The 22,257-nt window shown below is 41.1% G+C and overlaps 1 protein-coding gene across 1 annotated transcript in view; it reads right to left on the bottom strand.

Moving 5' to 3' along the window:
• Nucleotides 1-2,839: 2,839 nt before the first annotated feature.
• The window catches only part of Tslp (thymic stromal lymphopoietin), a 113,108-nt gene continuing 93,690 nt past the window's right edge, over nucleotides 2,840-22,257 (bottom strand). The window contains exons 3-6 of the mRNA XM_031366367.1: nucleotides 6,962-7,098; nucleotides 6,202-6,237; nucleotides 5,507-5,641; nucleotides 2,840-3,678 (exon numbers count right to left, since the gene is read on the bottom strand). Coding sequence (XP_031222227.1) covers nucleotides 3,577-3,678; nucleotides 5,507-5,641; nucleotides 6,202-6,237; nucleotides 6,962-7,098 — 410 coding nt within the window. The 3' untranslated portion in view covers nucleotides 2,840-3,576. The remainder of the gene's footprint in view (nucleotides 3,679-5,506; nucleotides 5,642-6,201; nucleotides 6,238-6,961; nucleotides 7,099-22,257) is intronic.

Raw genomic sequence — 22,257 nt, 5'->3', positions numbered from 1 at the left:
TTGATCTTAGAGCCTGAGCCATTGTTGTTCTGTTCAGGAAATTTCCCTTTGTGCCAATGAGGCTCTTTCCCACTTTCTATTCTATTAGATTCAGCATATCTGATTTTATGTTGAGGTCCTTGATCCACTTGGAGTTGAGCTTTGTGCAAGGTGATAAATATGGCTCTATCTTCATTCTCCTACATACAGACTACCAGATAGACCAGCACCATTTATTGAAGATGCTTTCTTTTTTTTTTTAAAGATTTTTTTTTTATTATTATATGTAAGTACACTGTTGCTGTCTTCAGACACACCAGAGGAGGGCGTCAGATTTCATTATGGGTGGTCGTGAGCCACCATATGGTTGCTGGGATTTGAACTCGGGACCTTTGGAAGAACAGTCAGTGCTCTTACCCACTGAGCCATCTCACCAGCCCGAAGATGCTTTCTTTTTGTTCCCCTACTATATGGTTTTGGCTTTTTTGTCAAAGATCAAGTGTCCATAGATGTATGGGTTTACTTCTGATCCTGCAATTCTATTCCATTGATCAACCTGTCTTTCTCTATACCAATACCATGACATTTTTTGTTTGTTCATTTGTTTGTTTTATCACTGTTGCTTCCCCCAGAAGTTCTTTTAACAATAGTTAAGAATTGTTTTCACTGTCCTGGGTTTTTGTTTTTCCATATGAAGTTGAGACTTGCTCTTTCTACTTCTGTGAAGAATTGAGTTGGAATTTTGATGGGGGTTGCATTGAATCTGTAGATTGCTTTCGGTAAGATGGCCATTTTTACTATATTAATCCTACCAATCCGTGAGCATGGGAGATCTCTCCATCTTCTGAGATCTTCCTTGATTTCTTTTTTCAGATATTTGAAGTTCTTGTCATGCAGACCTTTCTCTTGCTTGCTAAGAGTTACACCGAGATATTTTATACTATTTGTAGCTGTTCGTGAAGGGGGTTGTTTCCCTAATTTCTTTCTCAGCCTGTTTATCATTTATATAAAGGAAGGCCACTGATTTATTTGAGTTAATTTTATATCCTACCACTTTGCTGAATTTGTTTATCAGCTGTAGTAGTTCTCTGCTAGAATTTTTGGGGTCACTTAAGTATACTATCATTTCATCTGTAAATAGTGATACTTTGATCTTTTTCTTTCCAATTTGTATCTCTTTGAACTCCTTTTGTTGTCTAACTCCTCTAGCTAGAACTTTGAGTACTATATTGAATAGATAGGGAGAGAGTGGGCAACCTTGTCTTGTCCAAATTTTAGTGGAATTGCTTCAAGTTTCTCTCCATTTAATTTGATTTTGGCTGTTGGTTTGCATTATATATTGCTTTTATTATGTTTAGGTATGTGCCATGAATTCCTGAGCTCTCCAGGACTTTTAACATGAAGGGGTGTTGCATTTTGTCAAATTCTTTCTCAGCTTCTAATGAGATAGTCATGTAGTTTTTTTTTCTTCCCTTGAATTTGTTTATATAGTGTATTATGATGATAGATTTTTGTATATTGAACCGTCCCTGCATTCCTGGGATGAAACCTACTTGGTCACAGTGAATGATAGTTTTGATGTGTTCTTGGGTTTAGTTCGAGAGAATTAAGACAACATCAAACTAGCCACCCTACTTAAGCCTAATGGGTTACAAAATGTTCCATTCTACCTGGTGAGGACAGGTCATTTCCCTGGCTTGCCGTGAACAATGGGCACTAGTCCCTCTTGTTGTCTGGGTGTTTCCTCCTCTCTCCAGTGCAGTTTAGTTTTCTCGAGGCATGCGCTTATCAGTGCTGTCCTCAACAACAGGAGTTATCTTCTAATGGTCCCCTCCTTGGAGCACCCCTTCCTTTTGGTACTTTGTCCTATGAACTCTACCAACTGGGTAGAAGTCACTTTTAGAGCAATTGTGGTCTAAAGGGATTAAGAAAAAAATGCTACACCTTTTATCATGATTTAGTAAAAGGTAGAATGAATTTGTAGTAAGACTGAGTTAATATATTTAAAATATCAGGCCTCCGCAATTTCTATCCAGAGAATTAATGAATACCACCTTTTATAGACCCAGTGGAGTTTTCTTATGGTGGTGCTTAAAAGCTCTGGGTGAGAAATTTAGGAGAAGATTTTTGAAAGTGTGCCTGTCTTGATTTTGCTCCAAGCAGAGGAAAACTCGCTAGCCCACAGTGGTAGATTTGTTAAGGACTGCTGACGACTGCTTATTCAGTTTCACTTTGAGCTTCTCTTACTTACTTTTGTAACTACGAGTTCAGGAAACTTGGCCTACAGTAAGCACTTTTAAAATATTTTGTTAGCTCCTTGTTGACAAGTAAGACAGGTCTGGGGACATTTGACTTTTCTTTTCGTTAATCGGTTACTTCTAACCCTCAAAATGGTATTCAGGTGAACATCTCTTCTCAGGGTGTGTGTGGGGGTGGGGTGGAGGTAAGCTCTTTGTATAGACCCTTGCTTGGGCCAAGCTCTGCAGCCAAGGTTGCCTTTGCTAGCAATGCTCAGAAGATTCTGTGGGTAAGAGGGAGGGCATTTTACCAGACGTGGAATTTAACACCCACTGTTCATTTTTGCCTGTTTTATTGATTCTGAGACAAAGAAAGATTCACAGTAGGAAGGAGTGACTGGTGCAAATATTTGGAAAAAAAAATTCACTCCAGTCATTTGTCCAAGAGGCAACTACTTATGAAGATCTTTCTCCTTCAGGGAGGATAGATACCAGCTAAAAGGAACTGAGGCCCATGGGATGTTGGCTTTAGTGGCAGTAAAGATGTAGACAACCGTGATGTCCCTTAGAAAAGTACACGTGAAAATTGCTTAGCCAAGTTTAAAATGCCATTCATAAGAAACGAACTTGAGAATTACTTTATTCAGAAATGTATTTGTTACAAAGCAGCATGTATAGTTTCAAAAGTGCTCACAAAATAAATTAGAGACTCATTATCTACAACTTTAAATATACATCTCATGGCTGTACAAGGCCCTTTCCGATCTGCTCCTGCATCCCAAGTGGGTCTGATCACTTTTACAGCTGGATGTACAATACAATCACAGCAGTTTCTCTCAGATTCTGCAAGCCTCTTTTACACTGCTTCATCGTGTCAGTGACTGCCTGGACACTTTCCTTCGCCATCATCTTCTTCTTTAGTAAAATCTTAGCATAGGAATGTTAGAAGAATCATTACAGGTAGAAAAATTCTTGCCTTTTAAAAAGGCTTTAGATACTGACATTGGTTTTAACTTTTTTCTACTTTCAATTCTCTTTCTACAATGGTTAGGCTTGCCCTAGAGTAAGATGTCTGCCGGAGAGGTGAGAAAGAGTACTCAGAAGCTGGCCATTAACAGTACAGATGTTTCCATTAACAGTACAGATGTTTCCATTAAAGGAGTAATGCCCATTTCCCGTTTAAAGCACCTACACTAAACAACAGTGATATGCCAAAAAAAAAAATAATAATAATAAGTTAAGAATTCCTTCTGTAATTAAAGAATAAACATCAGTGTTCTTTTAAGTGTCACACCCTTAGTATTACATCTACTAAAAACAAGATAAACCTTTTCATAGTATAAACTGAAAGCTAATTTTGTCATGGAGATTGAAAGAAGGAATACCACAATCCTCGAATTTGTGAGGTTTGATTCAGGCAGATGTTTTTCACTTCTTGTGCCATTTCCTGAGTGCCTTTTCTCTGTGGGAGAGGGGGAAATAGTCAACATTAGTTTGTTTTCTATCTTTAACAACTGGCTGAGTGGCAGCTATGTTTCTATTCATATCTCTTTCCCAAGAAATTCCCCAAATACTTGGTGACTGTATGACTCCATGTGCTTCTCCAGAGGAAAGCCATATCTCTCTCAGCACCTCCTCCATAAAGCCTCTACTAAGGTAAAATCATATAGTTCCTTCTGAAGCTCTGCAAGAACTTCAAAGTAGCTGTCATTCACTTGGCTCTCATTGCTATTGCATCATGGGTATTCCCCACAGCAGTGAGTGCGGCATTTTCAACATCAGAAACATTGGATGCCTATTGCATAATTAAATGAAAGAATAAAACTACAGTTTCATGATCTTGTTGACAAGATAAGTTCCCAGAGGCACAAGTTCTCTTTTGTGCCTCAGTCCATATCATTCAGCAAACCCAGTCTGTTCTTTGAAACTAAAGTTTTCTGGCTCACACATCCACCTTACTACTCTAAAGAGGATTCTGGTACAGTTCTTCAAATGGACTGCCCTGACGGACTGAACCCCTCAGGGATAGAATTTCCCAAGTTAAACAATAATCTTCTAGTCTCCTCCAACTTCATCTTTGGTCTGGAAAGGTGCTAAGATAAATTCCTCCGGGTTCTCCCCTTTTCACACAAAGTCTACAAGTTTAATCAAGTCTGTCTTCTGGGCCCTGGTTATATTGATACATTATATTGTATCTGTCTACAGATTTGTTAGTGTTTCCATGAAAAGAAGGCAGAGAGTCCAGCTGGCTTCTCATAAAACTGCCTACTACTGCTTTTCTCTTGCAAGCTTAGCCGGGTGACTTCCACTTCCAGCCTGATTGAACTGTAGGGGTTCAGTCTTGAAGCCCCAAAACATAATAGTCTTATCTACACTTACATAGAAATAATAGACAAAGTTCACTAAGTTAACACATTTACACGTGTATCTACATATACTTATATGCATGTACACACAAGCATATGTCTGTTTTCTTAAGCATGTCATAATGAAGACAAACATTCTACTTCGCTTGCCAAGTGAAATAAATATTGAGGAAGTATTGTGTGCCAGGCACGGCTCCAAGCACTTTCACGTGTGGTGACTCATTTGATTCCCACAATAACCCTGCATAGGATGCAACTATGTTATTCTTATTTCTACCAAAACACTGTAGGCTAAGTACTTTATCTAAATCTCCGAAGCTAGAAGTTATAGGACTAGGGCTCAAAGTCAGGCACTCTAGAGTTAGTACTTTTAATACTTCACTTAACCATGTCTAACTGCATATACAAATACCTTACAAAAAGAGATTGCGATTCCATCCACACAAGCAATGAGGTGGAATGGGGGCGGGATGAATGTGAACGTTAAGGAATACTACAAAGTGATATTTGCGCAGTCAATGAACAGCGAACCTGTAAGGGGCACAAAACCCAGGAACTTTGGAGGTCTGGTTTGTGTGTCTTGTAAGTGGGTCATGTTTGAACCGTCATGTTTCCGGAGTCAGGAGAACAATCTGCTAACATCGGAGGGAGGCTCATTGATCACACCTTGAAACAGCGACTCGAATATACAATTAAAACTCAGACCAAAGAACAACAAAAGAGTAGATTGTGTTTGGGTGTCTTTGTCCAGGTTAGCTCTACTGACAACCACAACCTAGTTCATTTGCTCCTGAAACGTTAATATCAGAAAAACAAAACAAAACAAAAATAACACCACACTTAAAGCCCCAGTTTTATTCAGGGCGTCTTTGTTTTTCTCCCCACTCATCATTACAAAGGCAGGCATTGATGTTTTGGGCTTACCTCAGTTTCAGAGAAGCCTGGGCAGTGCTTAATGAAGGCTGCTCTCGTTCTCAAGGCGAATTCTTTCTCGGGGAGTGATGGGCAGCCAGGGATAGGATTGAGAGTATAGTACTCGATTTTCAGGAGACAAGCTGGCTGCTCACAAGCGGCAGAGTTCAGGGAACAAAAAAATACGCCAGAAATTAAAATTTGAATGAAAGGGGAAGGGAGGAAATGGGGATAAGACACCAGGAAGGTGTCTGGAATCAGAATCCAGAGTCGGGCTGAGAAGAGGAAAATGGGAATGAACCCACAGGAGGGAGGTGCCTGGCGAGTGAAGCCGAGATCGCCTACTGGAAGGGCTTCCACCCAAGCTAGCTCCGCCCATCCTTTGAAAAGGTGGTTGTGAAGAGCCAGTGCTGACTGCAGAAGCCCCGGGACCCACAGAGGTAGTGTTTCGACTTCGTTCCTCTGGGTTTCTCATTGGTCTTTCTTCCTCGGGCAGAAGGAGATGCCTACTGCAAACTGCTCCACAAACGGAGACTTTCTCCTAAAGCGAAGATGTGGCGTCCTAGACTGAGCAGCCCAGATGTCTCCGACCGGCTCAGCAGCCAGCATCTTTTGGAGCTCAGCTGCCGCCTGGGGCGCTTCCCCAGCTCCCTTCCCGGATGCGGGCCACCCCGGGGAAAACTAGAGCTGCTGCCTACTTTACTCACCTTGCTCTCACAGTCTTCCATTTGGTCGAACAGAGTCTGGAAGAAAGCAAATTAGGATAAAGATCTAGTCGGAGGGAAAAATCATTCCCCAGCCCTTTGCTTCCAGGGTTCTCGGGATAGTTTAGTTTCTACTGAGTGACAGGACCCTATGTGATGGATAAGGTGGCGGCACATTCAGTTTTCTGCTTTTTCTAAGTTCTCAGAGGGAAGCCTAGCGCCACTCAAGCAGGGATTCCTGCACCTGGCCCTTAAAACCCACTTGCAGCAAAGAACTATTCTTTGATTGTCTGTACCTGCTTTATAGCCACCCATACCTGCCCCTCTCTCACACTGTACCTAAGAATGTGAGCTTTCAAGGAACTAGTTACCACTAGATATTTTTTAAAAACTAAAGATTGCCATGTCTCATAGCAGTATCCTGAAATATCTAGAACACCAGAAAGCTATAAAATACAACTCCATGTTTTAGCTGCCCCACTCCTCAGTTCTTATCTCGCAAGGATTCCCACGCTGTAGCAAGGAGTAAATCAATATCCATATCGGTTACCAGCCTCCTCTTGCTTTGCAAAAGCCATGTGGATACACACATTTTACACGCCAAGGTATTTAAAATGCCACTTCTGAGAAAGTTTTGGGATAGTTTTTCTTTTTCCAAATTATCTCCCTCTTTAACAGAGTCGAATTGGGATTTGTGTGATATTTGTCCCTACTTTTTATATACATACATACATTCATACATCCAAAAAGTCTCTTCACTTACCCCATTCAAATCTTCACGCAGGATAGGAAAAATTGTTGCACGATATGTTTCCGAAAGCTCCTCGAAGTCACAGTTAGAAAAGTTGTACGTTAGCACCAGCCGTACCGCTTGCAAGATGAAGAGGTTCCTGAGAAGAACTGGACAGACACACAGTAAGAAAATGCTCACTGAAACACAGTTCCAACTCTGTTGTCCCTCCAAGCAGGGAGAGCCTCGAGACCTGCAAAGACTGTGCTCAGGTTATCAGCCCTCACCTCCCTTCCCAGTCCCTGCACAGCCCATATTCACCCATGCTGTTGCCTGAACTTGGAGTCCCCCTGATGCTCCAATGATCCCTGCCTCCATATATATAACACCTAACCGCCTACGGGCTCTTTTCTTCTAGGCCAATGATTTTCTTTGATGTCATCCTTTCTTTATAGAATTCTAAATTGATGATGCAAAAGAAAAGAAATAAGGCTAGCCAAATCTATGGAATTTTAACATTAGCAAAACCATCAGGAATGTCCCTCACCTTTCTCCCCCCCCCCTTTTTTTTAAAAGCTCTGCCCTAAACACTTGCTACATGCTTAGACATGTTTTAGAGATGGATAACCTGTCATCATTTTGACATCTTTCTTCTACTGGGCAGTTTCTAAGACTGATTTTTTTTTTCTGCTTGGGAAAAACACCTTCTAACACCTGCACTCTAGGGGTTTGGTTCTGAAGCTCTTCCAGCTTGCACACCCTAACCATCTATCTCTTTTGTCCAGTTTGGCTACTGAGAAACTCAGTGTTTTGGAGAATGAGTGCAGCCTTGGGATAAGATAGCTTTTGTTGAAGGCATTACACAGGAATGGGGCAGTTGTAGCTAGACTATTGGAAACAAGAACAATGAAAAAATTGAAATATATAAGAAAAGGTCTAGTTAGTCTTATCTTCAAAAACTCAGAATCAGGGCAAGTGCCTAAGCTTGATAAAGAAAAATGGTGGTGGTGGTGGTGGTTGTGTGTGTATGGAGGGGCACTTCATGGACCCAAGACTTCTCTAGCCAATTTTAAACATATTAAGATTTTTAAAATGATGAAGTCAAGCATCCAGCTGCCCTCGAAACTCATTATCTAGGTCTTGGTGTAGTGAAGTTGCCTTCCCGGGAGTAGTGGGGCTCCTAACGTGCACGTGCGATGGTGCTGTTGTTGCAAGTATAAGTTACTGGAGACCTGTCCAGCATGTTTCCTCCTTGAGGAGGAACAGCTTCTGACCTGTCGAGCTGTGCCAGCTCAGACTCTCAGTCAGGAAAACTTTGGGTGGCCCCAGGCATGTGTCCCAGCAGCACCAACGTCACGAATGGAGAAAAAAGCTGGATGGCAGGCTGGGTTAAGATTTGCACTTCAACCCCCTGTAGATCCAGGAAAGGGAGTACGCGCGACAAGAGCAGCCAAGTGAGTCAGGGAGAGCGCCTGAGAGGATGTCTCTCAGCCTTCTGATTGGAGCAGCGCCAGTACTGGGAGCAGGGAAGAAAGACCAGCATCGACCCAGCTGTTGACACGAACCCCTACTCTCCTGGAGTTGGGCCGGCTGCCCCAGGCCCTCCTGGCACCCAGTTCACTCCCCCCTCTTTTGCGTGTCAGAGCCTGCATCAATCTGGTCCTTGGGAAGTTCCTAGGAGTCATCACTCAGAGCGATGATGTTGGGTGCTCCACGTGAGTCTCTGAAAATGTCACAGACTACGCTGAGCCAGGGAAGGAGCACAAGGATTGGTAAATGATTCCATTCGGGAAAAGCACAGACTGGAGTCCGAGGTGAACTTTCCCCAGAAGACCTTCAACAGCTGGAGCAGTACAGCTGGAGCCAGTTCTCTGGCATTAGGAAGGAGATCACAGTGGTGGCAGGCAGCTCAGAAAGCTTCTGCTTTGCCGATGACTTTAAAGGCAGACTTTTCTGGAGCCCTGCAAGTTTTAAATTTAAGTTATGATACCATGCCTGGATCATGGCGTCTTCCTATCGCTACTTCTTACAGTAATATGGGAAGACGCCAAAGCCTGATTCATCTGGTGTGACATCAGACATGATTCTGATCAGCAGCTAGGTATTGCATAGGCAGAAGCAGTCTAGAGATCCAGATGTGGTCACTGAATTGAGATAGTTCCAAAGGACAAAGGAAAGGAAATGGTGGCTGATTTTGCCACCTTCACCCACCTTCCCCGTAGGGAACCTACCTCTTTACTGGTAAACATGTGGTCTTTAAGGTCTCTTTTAGTATATTGCTTCTCTGCCCAGAACTTTTGGGTAGATTCATCTGCAGCAGTGCCCAGGAGTAATTGCTGATGGGGGCAAGAATGTCAGACAGCTACAGACAGCAACCTGGTTTCCCCCACCCCCTGATAAGTTTTGGCTTGGCACCCATGGGGGTACACCCAGCCTACCCCCCATTTTTGGTTTCTCCTGTAAAGCATGTCTACAGTCTATATATGTGTAGTTAGATCTGAGGCAGGCATGGGGCCTCCTTCAGGGATTTTTAGAAGGCATCTCTTTGCTAAGCACATCACCTATCCAGTGGCATCCAGCTTCTTTACTGGTATCATTATCTTAGGTCATTTCAATTATATTAACTTTTGGTAGACTCAGTTACTTTCTCACTCATCATTCCCATGGTGACTCCAAGTCTTCTTTGTAATCTTATCTCCTTTATTTACCCAGGATTCCCTCCAACAGTATTCTAAGGTAATACACTCTGAGATTTTCCTGAACTTGCCTCTTCCAAACCTTGTTGTGGGATTCTGATCACAGAGATGCAGAAACCAAGGCTTCTTTAGGAAAGACAACTTTAAACTGTGCTAGCACAGACTGGGGTTCAAATGAATTGAGTCCTGAGCCCAATAAGCCAGAACCCTTTCAGGATTTTTGCATCTTTTGTCTCTCATATGTGGTGCCTTCTTATGTCACCAGTTATACTGAGCCTAGGGTGGGATTCTAATGTGAAAGGAGGAGAAGGGAGAGTCTCTAAGAGAGCTGTAGTGGAGTGTCATGCATATTCCAGGGTCAGGGGAACTGCAGGAGAGATGTCATTTGTCCTCAAGGAGCAGCCTGTGTAGCTGCTCATATTTTCCTTTGATGTGCAGGACTCCTACCACACTCTCACTTTCTCAGCTGTTGGTTTGAGTTGTGCAGTGCTCGTCCTATTTGTACAGTGGGGTTTTCTTTAATGATGTTCAATTACATCACATGTCTCTTTCTCTCTCTCTCCCTCCCCCTCTCCCTCTCTCCCACTCCCCTCCCTCTCTCCCTCCCCCTCCCCCTCTCCCTTTCCCTCTCCCTCTCCCTCTCCCTCTCCCTTTCCCTCTCTCTCTGGGCATGTTCTGTAATAATTTGTTCAGTATTCATTTACTCTGCTCTGAAGCATTTATGTGAATATAACAATGCCAAAGTCTAAAACAAAACCAGAAAGCAAGCAGGCAAGCAAAACCTACTGAAAATAAGAACAGAATCAAGGGACAAGGAATCGTGAGCAGGTATAGGGAGGGCATAGAGACAACATCATTAGAACTGTGAGGGAAAGACAGCTGAGACAATGGGGTGATTCAGGTTTCAAATCACCAAGGGACAGTACAGATTTCGGCAGGTTCTACAGCTTACTCACACACCAAGGGGAAACTGAGTTTCCTCGGACCTGTTGATATCCCCTTAACCACCACAGGGATGTTTCCCACTGAAACAAGCCAAGCTTGCTACAGAGATTTCTTTTGGCGGCTCATTGCTGCCAACTTCTTGGCATCTGCTTAGGCTTACCTGGGGCAACCTTTGGGTCAAGGCATCTTCTTGGAAATTCCTGTGGGCTGAGGAGTCTCCTGGTTTTATCTTACTCCATATATTTCAATTTTGAAGGCATGAACAGTATCTACAGGCGCAGTTTGGGAAATCCTAGGTTGGATTACGGCTGGGACCCCCTCTCTTTGGTAGGAAATAGAAGTAATGTCATTGGAGCTGTGTGGCTACTCAGGGAGTTTGGGAATACTCTTACCCATGAGAGAGGCCAGAAGATGACCCATGCCATAACCATCCTTTCTCCCATTTTTACTAGAAAAAAAAAAACATTCACTTGTTTTCTTAATTTTTATTTCTTATATTAATAATAGTTCTCATTCTTTGTGCTTTGTTTACTCATTCTTTCTCTTTCTCCTTTTCAAAAAGATATAGTTGACACAGTGTCTCACTCTTTATCCCAGGCTGGCCTCAAGGTTGTGGGGACTCTCCTGCCACAGCCTTGTAAGTACTGGGATGACTGGAGGGAACTACCATGTCTGGTTTTCTCCCACTTTCTAAATTTACTTCTTTACCTTGCTTCTTCAATTTGTCCTGAATTTCATTTTTCTTTTCTCTCATCTTCCTCTTCTCTTTTTTTCTATTTCTTTTTCTTTTTTAAAGATGTATTTATTTCATGTATATGAGTACACCATTGCTCTCTTCGGACACACCAGAAGAGGGCATCTGAGCCCATTACAGATGGTTGTGAGCCACCATGTGGTTGCTGGGAATTGAACTCAGGACCTCTGGAAGAGCAGTCGGTGCTCTTATCCCCTGAGCCATCTCTCCAGCTCCTCTTCTCTTTTTTTCAAACCTCTCTTTTCTTTAATCTTTCAAGTGGTTCTTTCCCAGGCTAGCCTCAACCTGCTGAGCTTCCTGAGTCAAATATCACCATACTTAGTTGGTCCAGTATATTTAAAGTAGTCAGTCCATTCTTTACACAAAACTCAGTTTAAGTTTGGGAGAGTCAAATTTATATGGAAACTCTGCTTTATTTTTAAATCATATTAAATTATAGAAATCACAAACTTCAAATCAGGAATGATAGCAGACAGATTTTCATTGAAAATAAAAATAGGTTTTATGTCCTGGAAGAATGGTTCTCTTTGTGTCTTGGAAATAAGGTAAGGTGTGTGTGTGTGTGTGTGTGTGTGTGTGTGTGTGTGTGTGATCTTCAGTTGCTAGTTACATAATCACTTTGCCTCCTGGTGTTCATTCATTTATGCACAAATGAAGGGACATACTTTCTGAAGTGAGAATTCTTCTTTTTAAATGTGCTTAATTTTATTTCATACATGTAGATGTTTTGACTGCATGGATATATGTGTAGCATATATACTATTTGTGCCAAAGAAATCAGAAGAGGATGTTGGATCCCTTGGTACTGATGTGAATGATTGTTGTGAGCTGTCATCGTGTGTATGTCAGGAACTGAACCAAGTCCTCTGCAAAAGTAGTGCATGGGTGCTCTTAATGCAAGCTCTGCACCTTAACTGTATCTATAAAGTCTTTACATTCATCTATAACTCTTCTGGAGCATTTTAAGTAGGCTTCAATCCTACAGTCTTCTTAAACCACCTGTTCTCTGTTCATGACCTCTTCTAGACTGTACAAGCAATAGTGAAGTAACACAAGGCCTTATTTTCCCTGCCAACTGAACCCTGAACTGTTGCACCAACCTCTTGTTTCGTTGTTTGTCCTCTTCTTTGATTGGTCCCACTTTGGCATAGTAACCAGGCAACAAGCTATAGGCTGTGTGGTTTGTGATGACCATGATGACTGTCCACTTTGCTCACTTGTTTGTAATATGCATGATGTTCAGATAGCTTTATCGGCTTGAGCTATTGAATTCACAAAGTCCCTCTAGACTCTTTGGGATATGAAAGATTAGAAAGTGAAATGAGAAACCTTCTATGGCCAATGTAACAAAGGTCCTCTCATTTTATTTTTACACTAAGACTGCTGATAAAGTTCATAATCAACCCATAGCTGAGAAATATTGGAAGGTGTTCTGAATTCAGAGCATGGAGACACAACGCATTCATGAAAACTCAACACGTGAAAACTTGTGATACTTGTGAAACTCTGTCTAGCTTCAATTTCAGTTAGCAGGGAAAATAAGGCCTTGTCTTACTTCACTCTTGCTTGTACAGTATAGAAGTCATTAACAGAGAAAAGGTGGTTTAAGAAGTCTGTAGGATCGAAGCCTACTTAAAATGCTCCAGAAGAGTTATAGATGGATGTAGAGATATAGTTATGATGTAGAGCTTGCATTTTTCCTCTGTGTAAATTCTCTCTGCCCTTTGCCATCCTGCTTTGTACCCTGCGAACATGACCAACAGGTTCTCTTGACCTCCCACTTCTGATTGAATATAGCCAAAGAGAAGTATTAGGAGACGATCAAAGAGAAGAATGAGAACAAACGGGGAAGTTATATTCTCTCCCTCCTTCTGTTGGGCAGCCATAGATGGGATACTTCCATCCACTGAAGCACAGGTTGTTCATCTTGGGACTGACTGGATCTGTAAACACTCTATCCTTTTGTCTTTTTTGATCGAGGGTTGATTACCACTCCATATTATTTCTCGTGGTGTACTGTACTATCCCAACTGTTGGTTTGACTATTCCAGACACATTGGCCTGAAGTAATTAATAAATGAATCTTCTCTTTACTTTCAAGAATGAAACAATTTCAATGATAAATTAAGTGGATACTATTGATTTCTTTTCTTATACTCTTTGTAGATGGTCAATCAAAGCAGTTACAAATGTAGAGTATGCTCTTTGTTTCCCATGGGCTCCTGATTTGCTCAGTTAACTACTATTGTGATAAGTGTGGGTCATTATATGAAGTCAATTTCTAATAATTTATTTTTCCACTATTTGTATTGCGACAGTTCTATAACCTTGCAAAGGAGACAGTGGCCACTAATCTAGCAGTCTAATATGTTAGATCTTGACTCCCATGAAAGATGCGTTATGAGAAATTCTGCAACTTTCCATTTTTAAGTGACCTTTCCTCATATTTGGCAACACATGTCAGGATTTGCAAGAAAATCATGAAGCTACCAGACTCTGTTGTGTAATCTCCTCATAGTTTAGTCCTATTTTTATGCTCAAAGATTTTAAGAGCAGTGACTGTTAGGAGAATCACATGACTGGTGGCTTCTTTACCATGTAGTGTGTCTGAATATCTGCAAGACTCTTCCCTGAACTGAATTATAATATACCCAGGAGTGGTCTATGTTCTTGGTTAAGCAATCACTTTAAGAATTTCTTCTTTCAGTGGAAATCGGTGATGGTGGTGTAGGCATCTTTTGGTCAGCCTGGAGACCTGGGACAGGAAAGGCTTCCAGAAGTCTATGAGAGTGACCCTAGCTGAGACTCCATATCCCCAGCTGGGGATATGGAGCCTAAAGTAGCCACCTCCTGTAACCATGCAGGACTTCCAGTGGAGGGAGGGGGATACCAACCCACCCACAAAACTTTTGACTCCAAATTTGTCCTTCCTACAAGATGTACAGAGGTAAAGAAGGAGCAGACATTGAAGGAACGGCCAATCAATACCTGGCCTAACTTGGGAACCGTCCCATGGGAGAAAGCCAACCTCTGACACTATTAATGATACTCTGCTATGCTTGCAGCCAGGAGCCTAATATAACTGTCTTCCGAGAGGCTTCACCTAGCAGCTGATGGAAACAGATGCAGAGAGCCACAGATAAACATTAGGCAGAGCTTGGAGAGTCTTGTGGAAGCGTGGAAGATAGAATTGAGGGAGTCAGAGGGGTCAAGGACACCATAAGAAGATATACAGAGTCAACTAGCTTGGGCCTATGGGGGTTCACAGAGACTGAAGTAATGACTAAAGAGCATGCAGGAGCTGGACCTAGGCCCCCTACACATTTGTGGCAGATATGTAACTTGGTCTTTACATGGGTCCCTTAACAATCGGAATGGAGCCATCTCTGTCTGTTACCTGCCTTTGGGTACCCTTTCCCTGGGTGGGCTGCCTAGTTGTGCTTCAGTGGGAAAGGATGCCCTTACTCCTGGTGTGACTCCATATGCCATGGGGAGAAAGGGAGAGTGTAGTGGAGGGAGGGGTTTGTGAGGGTGGGACTGAGAGGAGAGGAGGATGGGATAGTAGAAAAGGATATTATCAAAATTATTGTTTTGTTTGTTTGTTGTTTTCTAAACGTAGAGAGGAGAGCTACAATTGGAATGTAAAGTGAATAAGGAAATTAACTAATGGAAACAAGGAAAATACTACAAATGAACCAGAAAAAAACTTCTCCTCTCAAGTAGAATAATAATCCATAATAATCCTGTGTGTGTGTGTGTCTGTCCATCTGTCCTTAAAGTCGATTCTATTTTCTGAGATCCCAAGCAGAGCTTCTGAGAAAGTTAGTTATTTCTCTGAATTAGAATTGTATAAAATTTGCTGGCACATATAAACATTAATATGTATAAGTACATATGTCTACATAATATCTTTACAAAGAAGCATAAAGGCATTTTAAGCTATATTTTATGAACAGTTACTTAGTATTTTAAAGGTTTGTTTATTTTATATATGTAAGTACACTTTTGCAGTCAGATCCAATTACAGATGGTTGTGAGCTGTCATATGGTTGCTGGGAATTGAACTCAGGACCTCTGGAAGACCAATTAGTACTCTTAACTGCTGAGCCATCTCTCTAGCCCCAATTACTTATTTTTATTAAGTTTTGAAGGTGTACAAAATAGCAAGTCTCATTTTGTCATCTTTGCTTATATACTTTTTAATATTTTGGATATTTAAAAATTTACATGTACAAATGGAGATAAGTATGGAGCTCAATGCTGGACTAAAATTTGACTTTTCATTCATATGTAATCCTTTAAGAAATAAAATGGAACAATGCCAAAGATATAATGTTATTTAAAGTAGAACCAAATAGTATATAACAATGTTACCCTCTGCTTTTGTTTGTTTTTTTGTTTGTTTCTTTGCAGGCTTAGGTTTTGATTTGTTTTTTGAGAAAGGGTTTGTCTGTGTAGCTCTGGCTGTCCTAGAACTCACTCTGTAGACCAGGCTGGCCTTGAACTCACAGAGGTCCACTTGCTTTTGCCTCCTGGGTTCTGGGATTAATGGTGTGCACTACCACTGCTTGGCATGCTGTTTCATTTTTTAAGATTTATTTTAATTATGTGTACTCCTGTCTCTGTGCACATGTGCAATGAGTGCTGGTACGCAATGGTGTCAGAGAAATAGAGAGCTAGATTCCCCTGGAGCCAGCGTTACCCATGTGGGTTCTGCTGGAGCCTGAACTTAGGTCCTATGCAAGAACAATATATACTTTTTTTTTTTTTTTTTGACAAAAGTCTCACTATGCATCCTCATCTGGCCTGCAATTCACTATGTAGACAGGATTGGACTTGAACTTGTAGGGATCTGCATGCCTTTGTCTCTGTGTCAGAAGTGATAGGATTAAAGGTGAGTACCACCATCTCCAAGCAGAGTATGTACTCTTTTTAAAAATTAATTATTTTGTTTATTTATATCCCAAGTGTTGCCCACCCTCGTCCAGTTCCCTCTCGCAGAGGTTTTCACTCCATGCCCCCTTCTCCTCTTAGAAGGTGCCTACCCCTTCTGGCATCCCCCTTCCCTGGGGCATCAAGTCTCTACAGGATGAGGTGTACCCTTTCCCACTGAGTCCGGGCAAAGCAGTCCTCTGCTATGTAGAGGGTGGAGGTCAGACCAGCCAGTGGATGCTCTTTGGTTGATGGCTTAGTCTGTGGGAACTCCTATGGGGTTGCAATCCCCTTCAACTCCTTCAATCCTTCTCCTAACTCTTCTATAGGGGTCTTTGACCTCAGTCTAATGGTTGAATGTACATATTTTGCAGGGGGGGGTGTGTGGTAGGTGTTGGGTGAAGAGCATCTAGAAAGTCCCAGAGATCTAGGATGTGAGAGGCTCTCAGTACTCAATGTGGGTGACCTTAGCTGAATTGCCCAGCAATGGGGAGATGGAACCTCAAGAGACCACCTCCAGTAGTTATACAGGGCCTCAATTGGAGGGATGGAGACATCAACCCACCTTCAAAGTTTATGACCCAGAATTGTTCCTGTCTAAAAGAAATGCAGGGACAAAAATGGAGCAGAGACTGAAGGAGTGGCCCAGCAGTGACTGGCCCAACATGGGATCCATCCCATGGGCGGGCACCAAACATTGACACTATTACTGATGCTATGTTGTGCTTGTAGACAGGAGCCTAGCATGGCTGTTATCTGAGAGGCTCTACCAGCAGCTGACTGAGACAGAGGCAGATACTTACAGGCAAGCATTGGACTGAGCGGGTACTCTTAATCTCTGAGCTGTTTCTCTAGCTCTTCTGTGGTGGTGCTTTAACATGCTGAGAACCTTGGGGAGGCAGGCCTGCCTGGAGGCAGTGGAATAGGGCTTGAGGTTTATACCCAGCCCCCATTTCAAGTCCATTTCCTGCTTTCAGATCATGGCACAAGTTCCCACCAATTGAATAGAGCCCCCAGCTCTGTCTCCTCGGCCAGGAAATTGTGAACTAGAGTAAATACATGTTTCTCCCCCCAAATTGCTTCTCAGCTATTTGGATATAGCAAAGCAAACAATAACCTAACACACCACATGCATAAAAATAGTATGTAAATGGGTCAGACAAACTTAGGTCATATGTGCATCCACACACACACATCTTGAGAGTAGAAGGCATACACTGTAATTCAACATTTGAGATCAGATTCTGAGGTATAATGGAGAGTCCAGTCTCAGCAACTTAGTAAGATCCTGTCCAATAAAGACACAAGAGAAGAACAATAGAAAAGTACAGTCAATTGTATTAAAGTTTCCTGCCTTGACAACTACTTTAATGTTTGCTATTTGAAGTGATGCTCAGTAAATAATCTTCTGAATTATCATCTAGCATTTTTTTCAGGTAGAAATGATCTATAATATAATGAATATAGAATATATTCTATATATTCTAGATATATCTATAATATAATGAATATAGAATATAATAATATATAATGATATATAAAATATATAATAATAATAAATATATAATATAATGCCTAGGTTGATGATATATCCATTTGTAACTTAGATGGACTCACTCACTCACTCACTCACTCACTCACTCTATCTATCTATCTATCTATCTATCTATCTATCTATCTATCTACCTATCTACCTATCTTCCACCCATAGGTAGACTAATAAAAGAGTGTTATACAATTCCCTATCAATAAAGGATATTATAAAACTTACTGTTTTTTTTCCTTGCTAAATAAGTAGACAAAATTAGTTAAATATTTCTGGATTGCTTAAATTTCATTTTATTTTATTACAAATCGTCTGTTTTTTAGGTGGTTGCTTTAGAGTTTATAGTACATGTCTTGAGTTTACATATGCCTAAGCGCTGTTTGTATTTCCTGTTCTGTGAGCAACTGCTTAAGTACTTTGCTAGTGTGTAGTCTAAAAGATTGTTGACAATTTTCTTATTAACTTGAAGGTCATTATAAATTAGGGAAATTAGCCCTTTTAGTCAGGTGACTTACAAATATTATCATAAATTTGTGATGATTTTTTTATGTTGCTGTATTAGTCAGGGTTTCTATTCCTGCACAAACATCATGACCAAGAAGCAAGTTGGGGAGGAAAGGGTTTATTGAGCTTACACTTCCACATGGCTGTTGATCACCAGAGGAAGTCAGGACTGGAACTCAGGCAGGTCAGGAAGCAGGAGCTGATGCAGAGGCCATGGAGGGATGTTTCTTACTGGCTTGCTTCTCCAGGCTTGCTCAGCCTGCTCTCTTATAGAACCTGAGACTTCCAGCCCAGGGATGGCACCACCCACAAGAGGCCCTACCTGCTTGATCACTAATTGAGAAAATGCCCCGCAGCTGGATCTCATGGAGGCACTTCCCCAACTGAAGCTCCCTTCTCTGTGATAACTCCAGCCTGTGTCAAGTTGACACACAAAACCAGTCAGTACAGTTGCTTATGGCAGATTTTACCAACACACATTTTAAAAACTTCTAATAAAATTCATCACTGTTGTTCCCTTCTTTTAAGGTATCTTTGTATATCTCTAGACAGCCTGACTGGAAGAAGTAGCAACATTGACTTTACAGGTATCAGGATACAGGTTTATTTATGTTTCCTTTTAGCCATAACACTCTTTGAAAAGAATTTTCTTTGTATTTATGATGTTTTCTTGACCAAATCTGTGGTTGAAAACATTGCAAAATTTAGGTCAACAAGATGGCTTAGTGGGCAGAAGTGTCAGCCATGCAGTCTTGATGGTCTGAATTTGATCCTGACAACCTACAATGGCAGAAGAGAACAACTTGAAAGTTATCTTTTACCTGCACTCACACACATCTAATGCACCACACACACACACAAACACTATACATATATATATATATATGTATATATGTGAAATTAAGAATATTTGATAAAGCTGGGTATAGAGGCACTCAAGAGTCTCTGTGAGTTCAAGGCCAGCCTGGTCTAACCAGTATGCTCCGGGAAAGTCAGGGCTATACAGAGAGACTGTTTCCAAAACAAAACAAAACAAAACAAACAACAAAAAAACAGTTGGTAAGAACCTGACAAATTCCATCTCATTTTTTTTTTTTGTACTGCTTGTTTAATTTGATTTTTAAAATCTCTTTTCTCAGACCCATTTTCACCTGAGCATTGAATACTGAGGCAGCGCTTATTTCCCATGTCTTTTCTCTTCTCTCATACGTTGGTTTAATTTACTTTGTTTCTGACACTTGCTGATGGTTACTTTCATCCACAGGAAGACCCGACTTCTCTGCTCTGTAGCTGACAGCAGGAGCAGCTTGTCCTTGCTGAGGGTTAGTTGGGAATGAATATCACCCTCCATCATCTTCACACAGGTGTGCACCACAATGCCAGCTCACTGGATAGAAAGTGCTCTCACGGATGTGGTTTTATCCCTTTTCTCCATCTCTTGTCTCAACTACCTTATTACTTTCCTTCTATGGCAATCTGATTAGTCACCCTTTATTTACTCGCCTCTCACTTCCTTTCCTGGGATTCTAAGCATTGTCTCCTGCCAGAAAGATGAGAGTGAACAGTGAGAGGCGTTATGGCAAGTTATCACCCAAACTGGTAATCTACTAAAATCCATGCCATGTTTATGTACAATTATTAATTATAAAATTAAATTTCTCAACATTGATTTTGCACTGTACAAAGTTCATGCAATATCAAACCATTTTGCATCTCCACTTCTTTTGAATTACTACTGTCCTAGGCCAGCTCTTGCTTTATCATCCTGATATTGGCCTTCATTTGATTTTTCGTTCCTATTTTGTAACAAGGAAACACACAGCATTAGCAGCAAATTGTTAATGTTGTAGCTATTGGAACGTTAGTAACTCTTACATATTTGGCCATGGTAGACAGGTTCTAGCTCATATGCTTTGGCTTCATTCAAATCAGCAAGCTTTCATAAAGTAGCTAAGACTGTGTTGTTCTGAGCAGTACTAATAGAGTATCTTTAAGTGTACAGTGTTAAATTACATTGTTAATTTCTTTGTCCACTGTTCTGATAAAATGCTTCAACAAAAAAACAGCTCAAATAAGAAATTTATTTCATTTTATAGTTTAAAATGCAATTCATCCCGTCAGGGGAGTCAAGGCAACAGGAGCTTGAAGCAGCATGTCACATAGCATCCATAATTAGGGACCAGAGACTGATGATTGACTCTTTCCTTTTTATACAGTCCCAGACTCGTGCCAGGGAAAGGTGCTGCCCACGTTTAGTGTGAGTTTTCCCATCTCAGTTCACTTGATCAAGCTAACCTCCTACAGACATGCCCAGAGGGTAAATAATTGGAGGATTACTCCCTACGTGGCCCTGGCTTCTGACAAGTTGACAATTTGGGTTTACAATTTTTTGGAAGTACATACAGCCCATCAACATATAATGAAGTCATTGATGTCAATATATATTGAAGGACACAGAAGACAGGAACAACAATGCAGTTTTCAATTATTCATTAAAATGCTTTTGATGGTGGTGGCATGGTAGGATTCGAGGAATTAGTTTATAGGTTACATGGTCATTAATCTGAGATCTGGCACAAACACACTTACAAAAACATTAGAAGATACCAACTTTAAGAGATATTTATTTTTTTATGATTTTTAATTTTCAGTATTACTCACCTAAGTATTATTTTATGATATTTTTGTGTTTATAAGTATGTTGGAGATTGCTAGCTTTCATCCAAAATTTATTTCTTCTTGAGCTAATAGAATTGTGACTGCAACCATTTTTCAGCTGTGCCTACCTTAAGACACCATGATATTTTACCCACACAGGGCAAGCAAGATAAACCTAGTCCCAAACCAAGTAAGACTGTAAAATATATCCATGATCTCTTGTAGGGTATGCTTCATGTAGAATGGGTTCTAACCTTACCTGTTCCAGGTCTTATGAACTTGAATCATGGGCACTGCCATTTAGAAGTCAGTTAATTAAAGACATCTAAAGGAAGCAGCAGCTGACTAATTTCCCTTCTTGGCTTTAGTTTTTCTTTTTTTTTTTCTTTCTCTTTTTTTCTTTTGTTCTTTTTTCTTTTTGGCTTTTCGAGACAGGGTTTCTCTGTGTGGCCCTGGCTGTCCTGGAACTCACTCTGTAGAGTGGCTGGCCTCGAACTCAGAAATCCTCCAGCCTCTGCCTCCCAAGTGCTGAGATTAAAGGTGTGCGCCACCACCACCAGGCCCCTCCTTGGCTTTAAATGTTGCTTTCTGTCAATAGTGCTTCTTTACTTTTCTCTGAACTGTACTATTTGATTACGAAATGTTTAATAAGAGGTACTATCTCTGAGCAATATTTTAAATGGTGGTTAGGCTGGATAACTACTCATATCTACACCTGTGTACATTGGTCCAGAGGTCCCAGAGTGGTTTTATATGACTTCAGAACTATTTTTAAATTCTTGAATACAACTTCAATGGAAAACTAAAATACAAGTACAGGAAGTGTATCTCACAGACTCCAACTGGTTTAAATTGTTGGTCCCACTGAGGATGATAAAAAAGGTAGGAGAATGGTAATATTGAGGGCAGTAAAGTGTTACTTTTTAGCACCTGGTTGAAGTTTTTCTGGGAAGGTTAGGTATTGATAGGGGATGAGAGGCTTCAGGGGCTTCCTTGGGCTTTGCTTATTCCACAGCCACGTGTACAACTGAAGAACCCTTTTTCTTTATATCATTTTCTTAATTCTAAAATAAAGAAATATGGGTCTAGAAAGATAGCTCATTGGTTATAAGCATGAACTTTTTGTCAGTTTGGATGAGGCTGGTTCCCAAAGACTCATAGGTTTGAATACTTGGTTCCCTGATGGCAGAACTACTTGGGAAGGATTAGGAGGTGTGGCCTTGTTGGAGGAGGTGTGTCAATAGGGGAAAGCTTTGAGTATCAAAAACTAAGCCACTTCCAGTTCTCTCTCTCT

This window comes from Mastomys coucha, unplaced genomic scaffold, assembly GCF_008632895.1.
Source record: "Mastomys coucha isolate ucsf_1 unplaced genomic scaffold, UCSF_Mcou_1 pScaffold13, whole genome shotgun sequence".
In the NCBI taxonomy this organism is placed as follows: Eukaryota; Metazoa; Chordata; class Mammalia; order Rodentia; family Muridae; genus Mastomys; species Mastomys coucha.
This window is presented reverse-complemented; position numbering and strand designations above follow the sequence as displayed.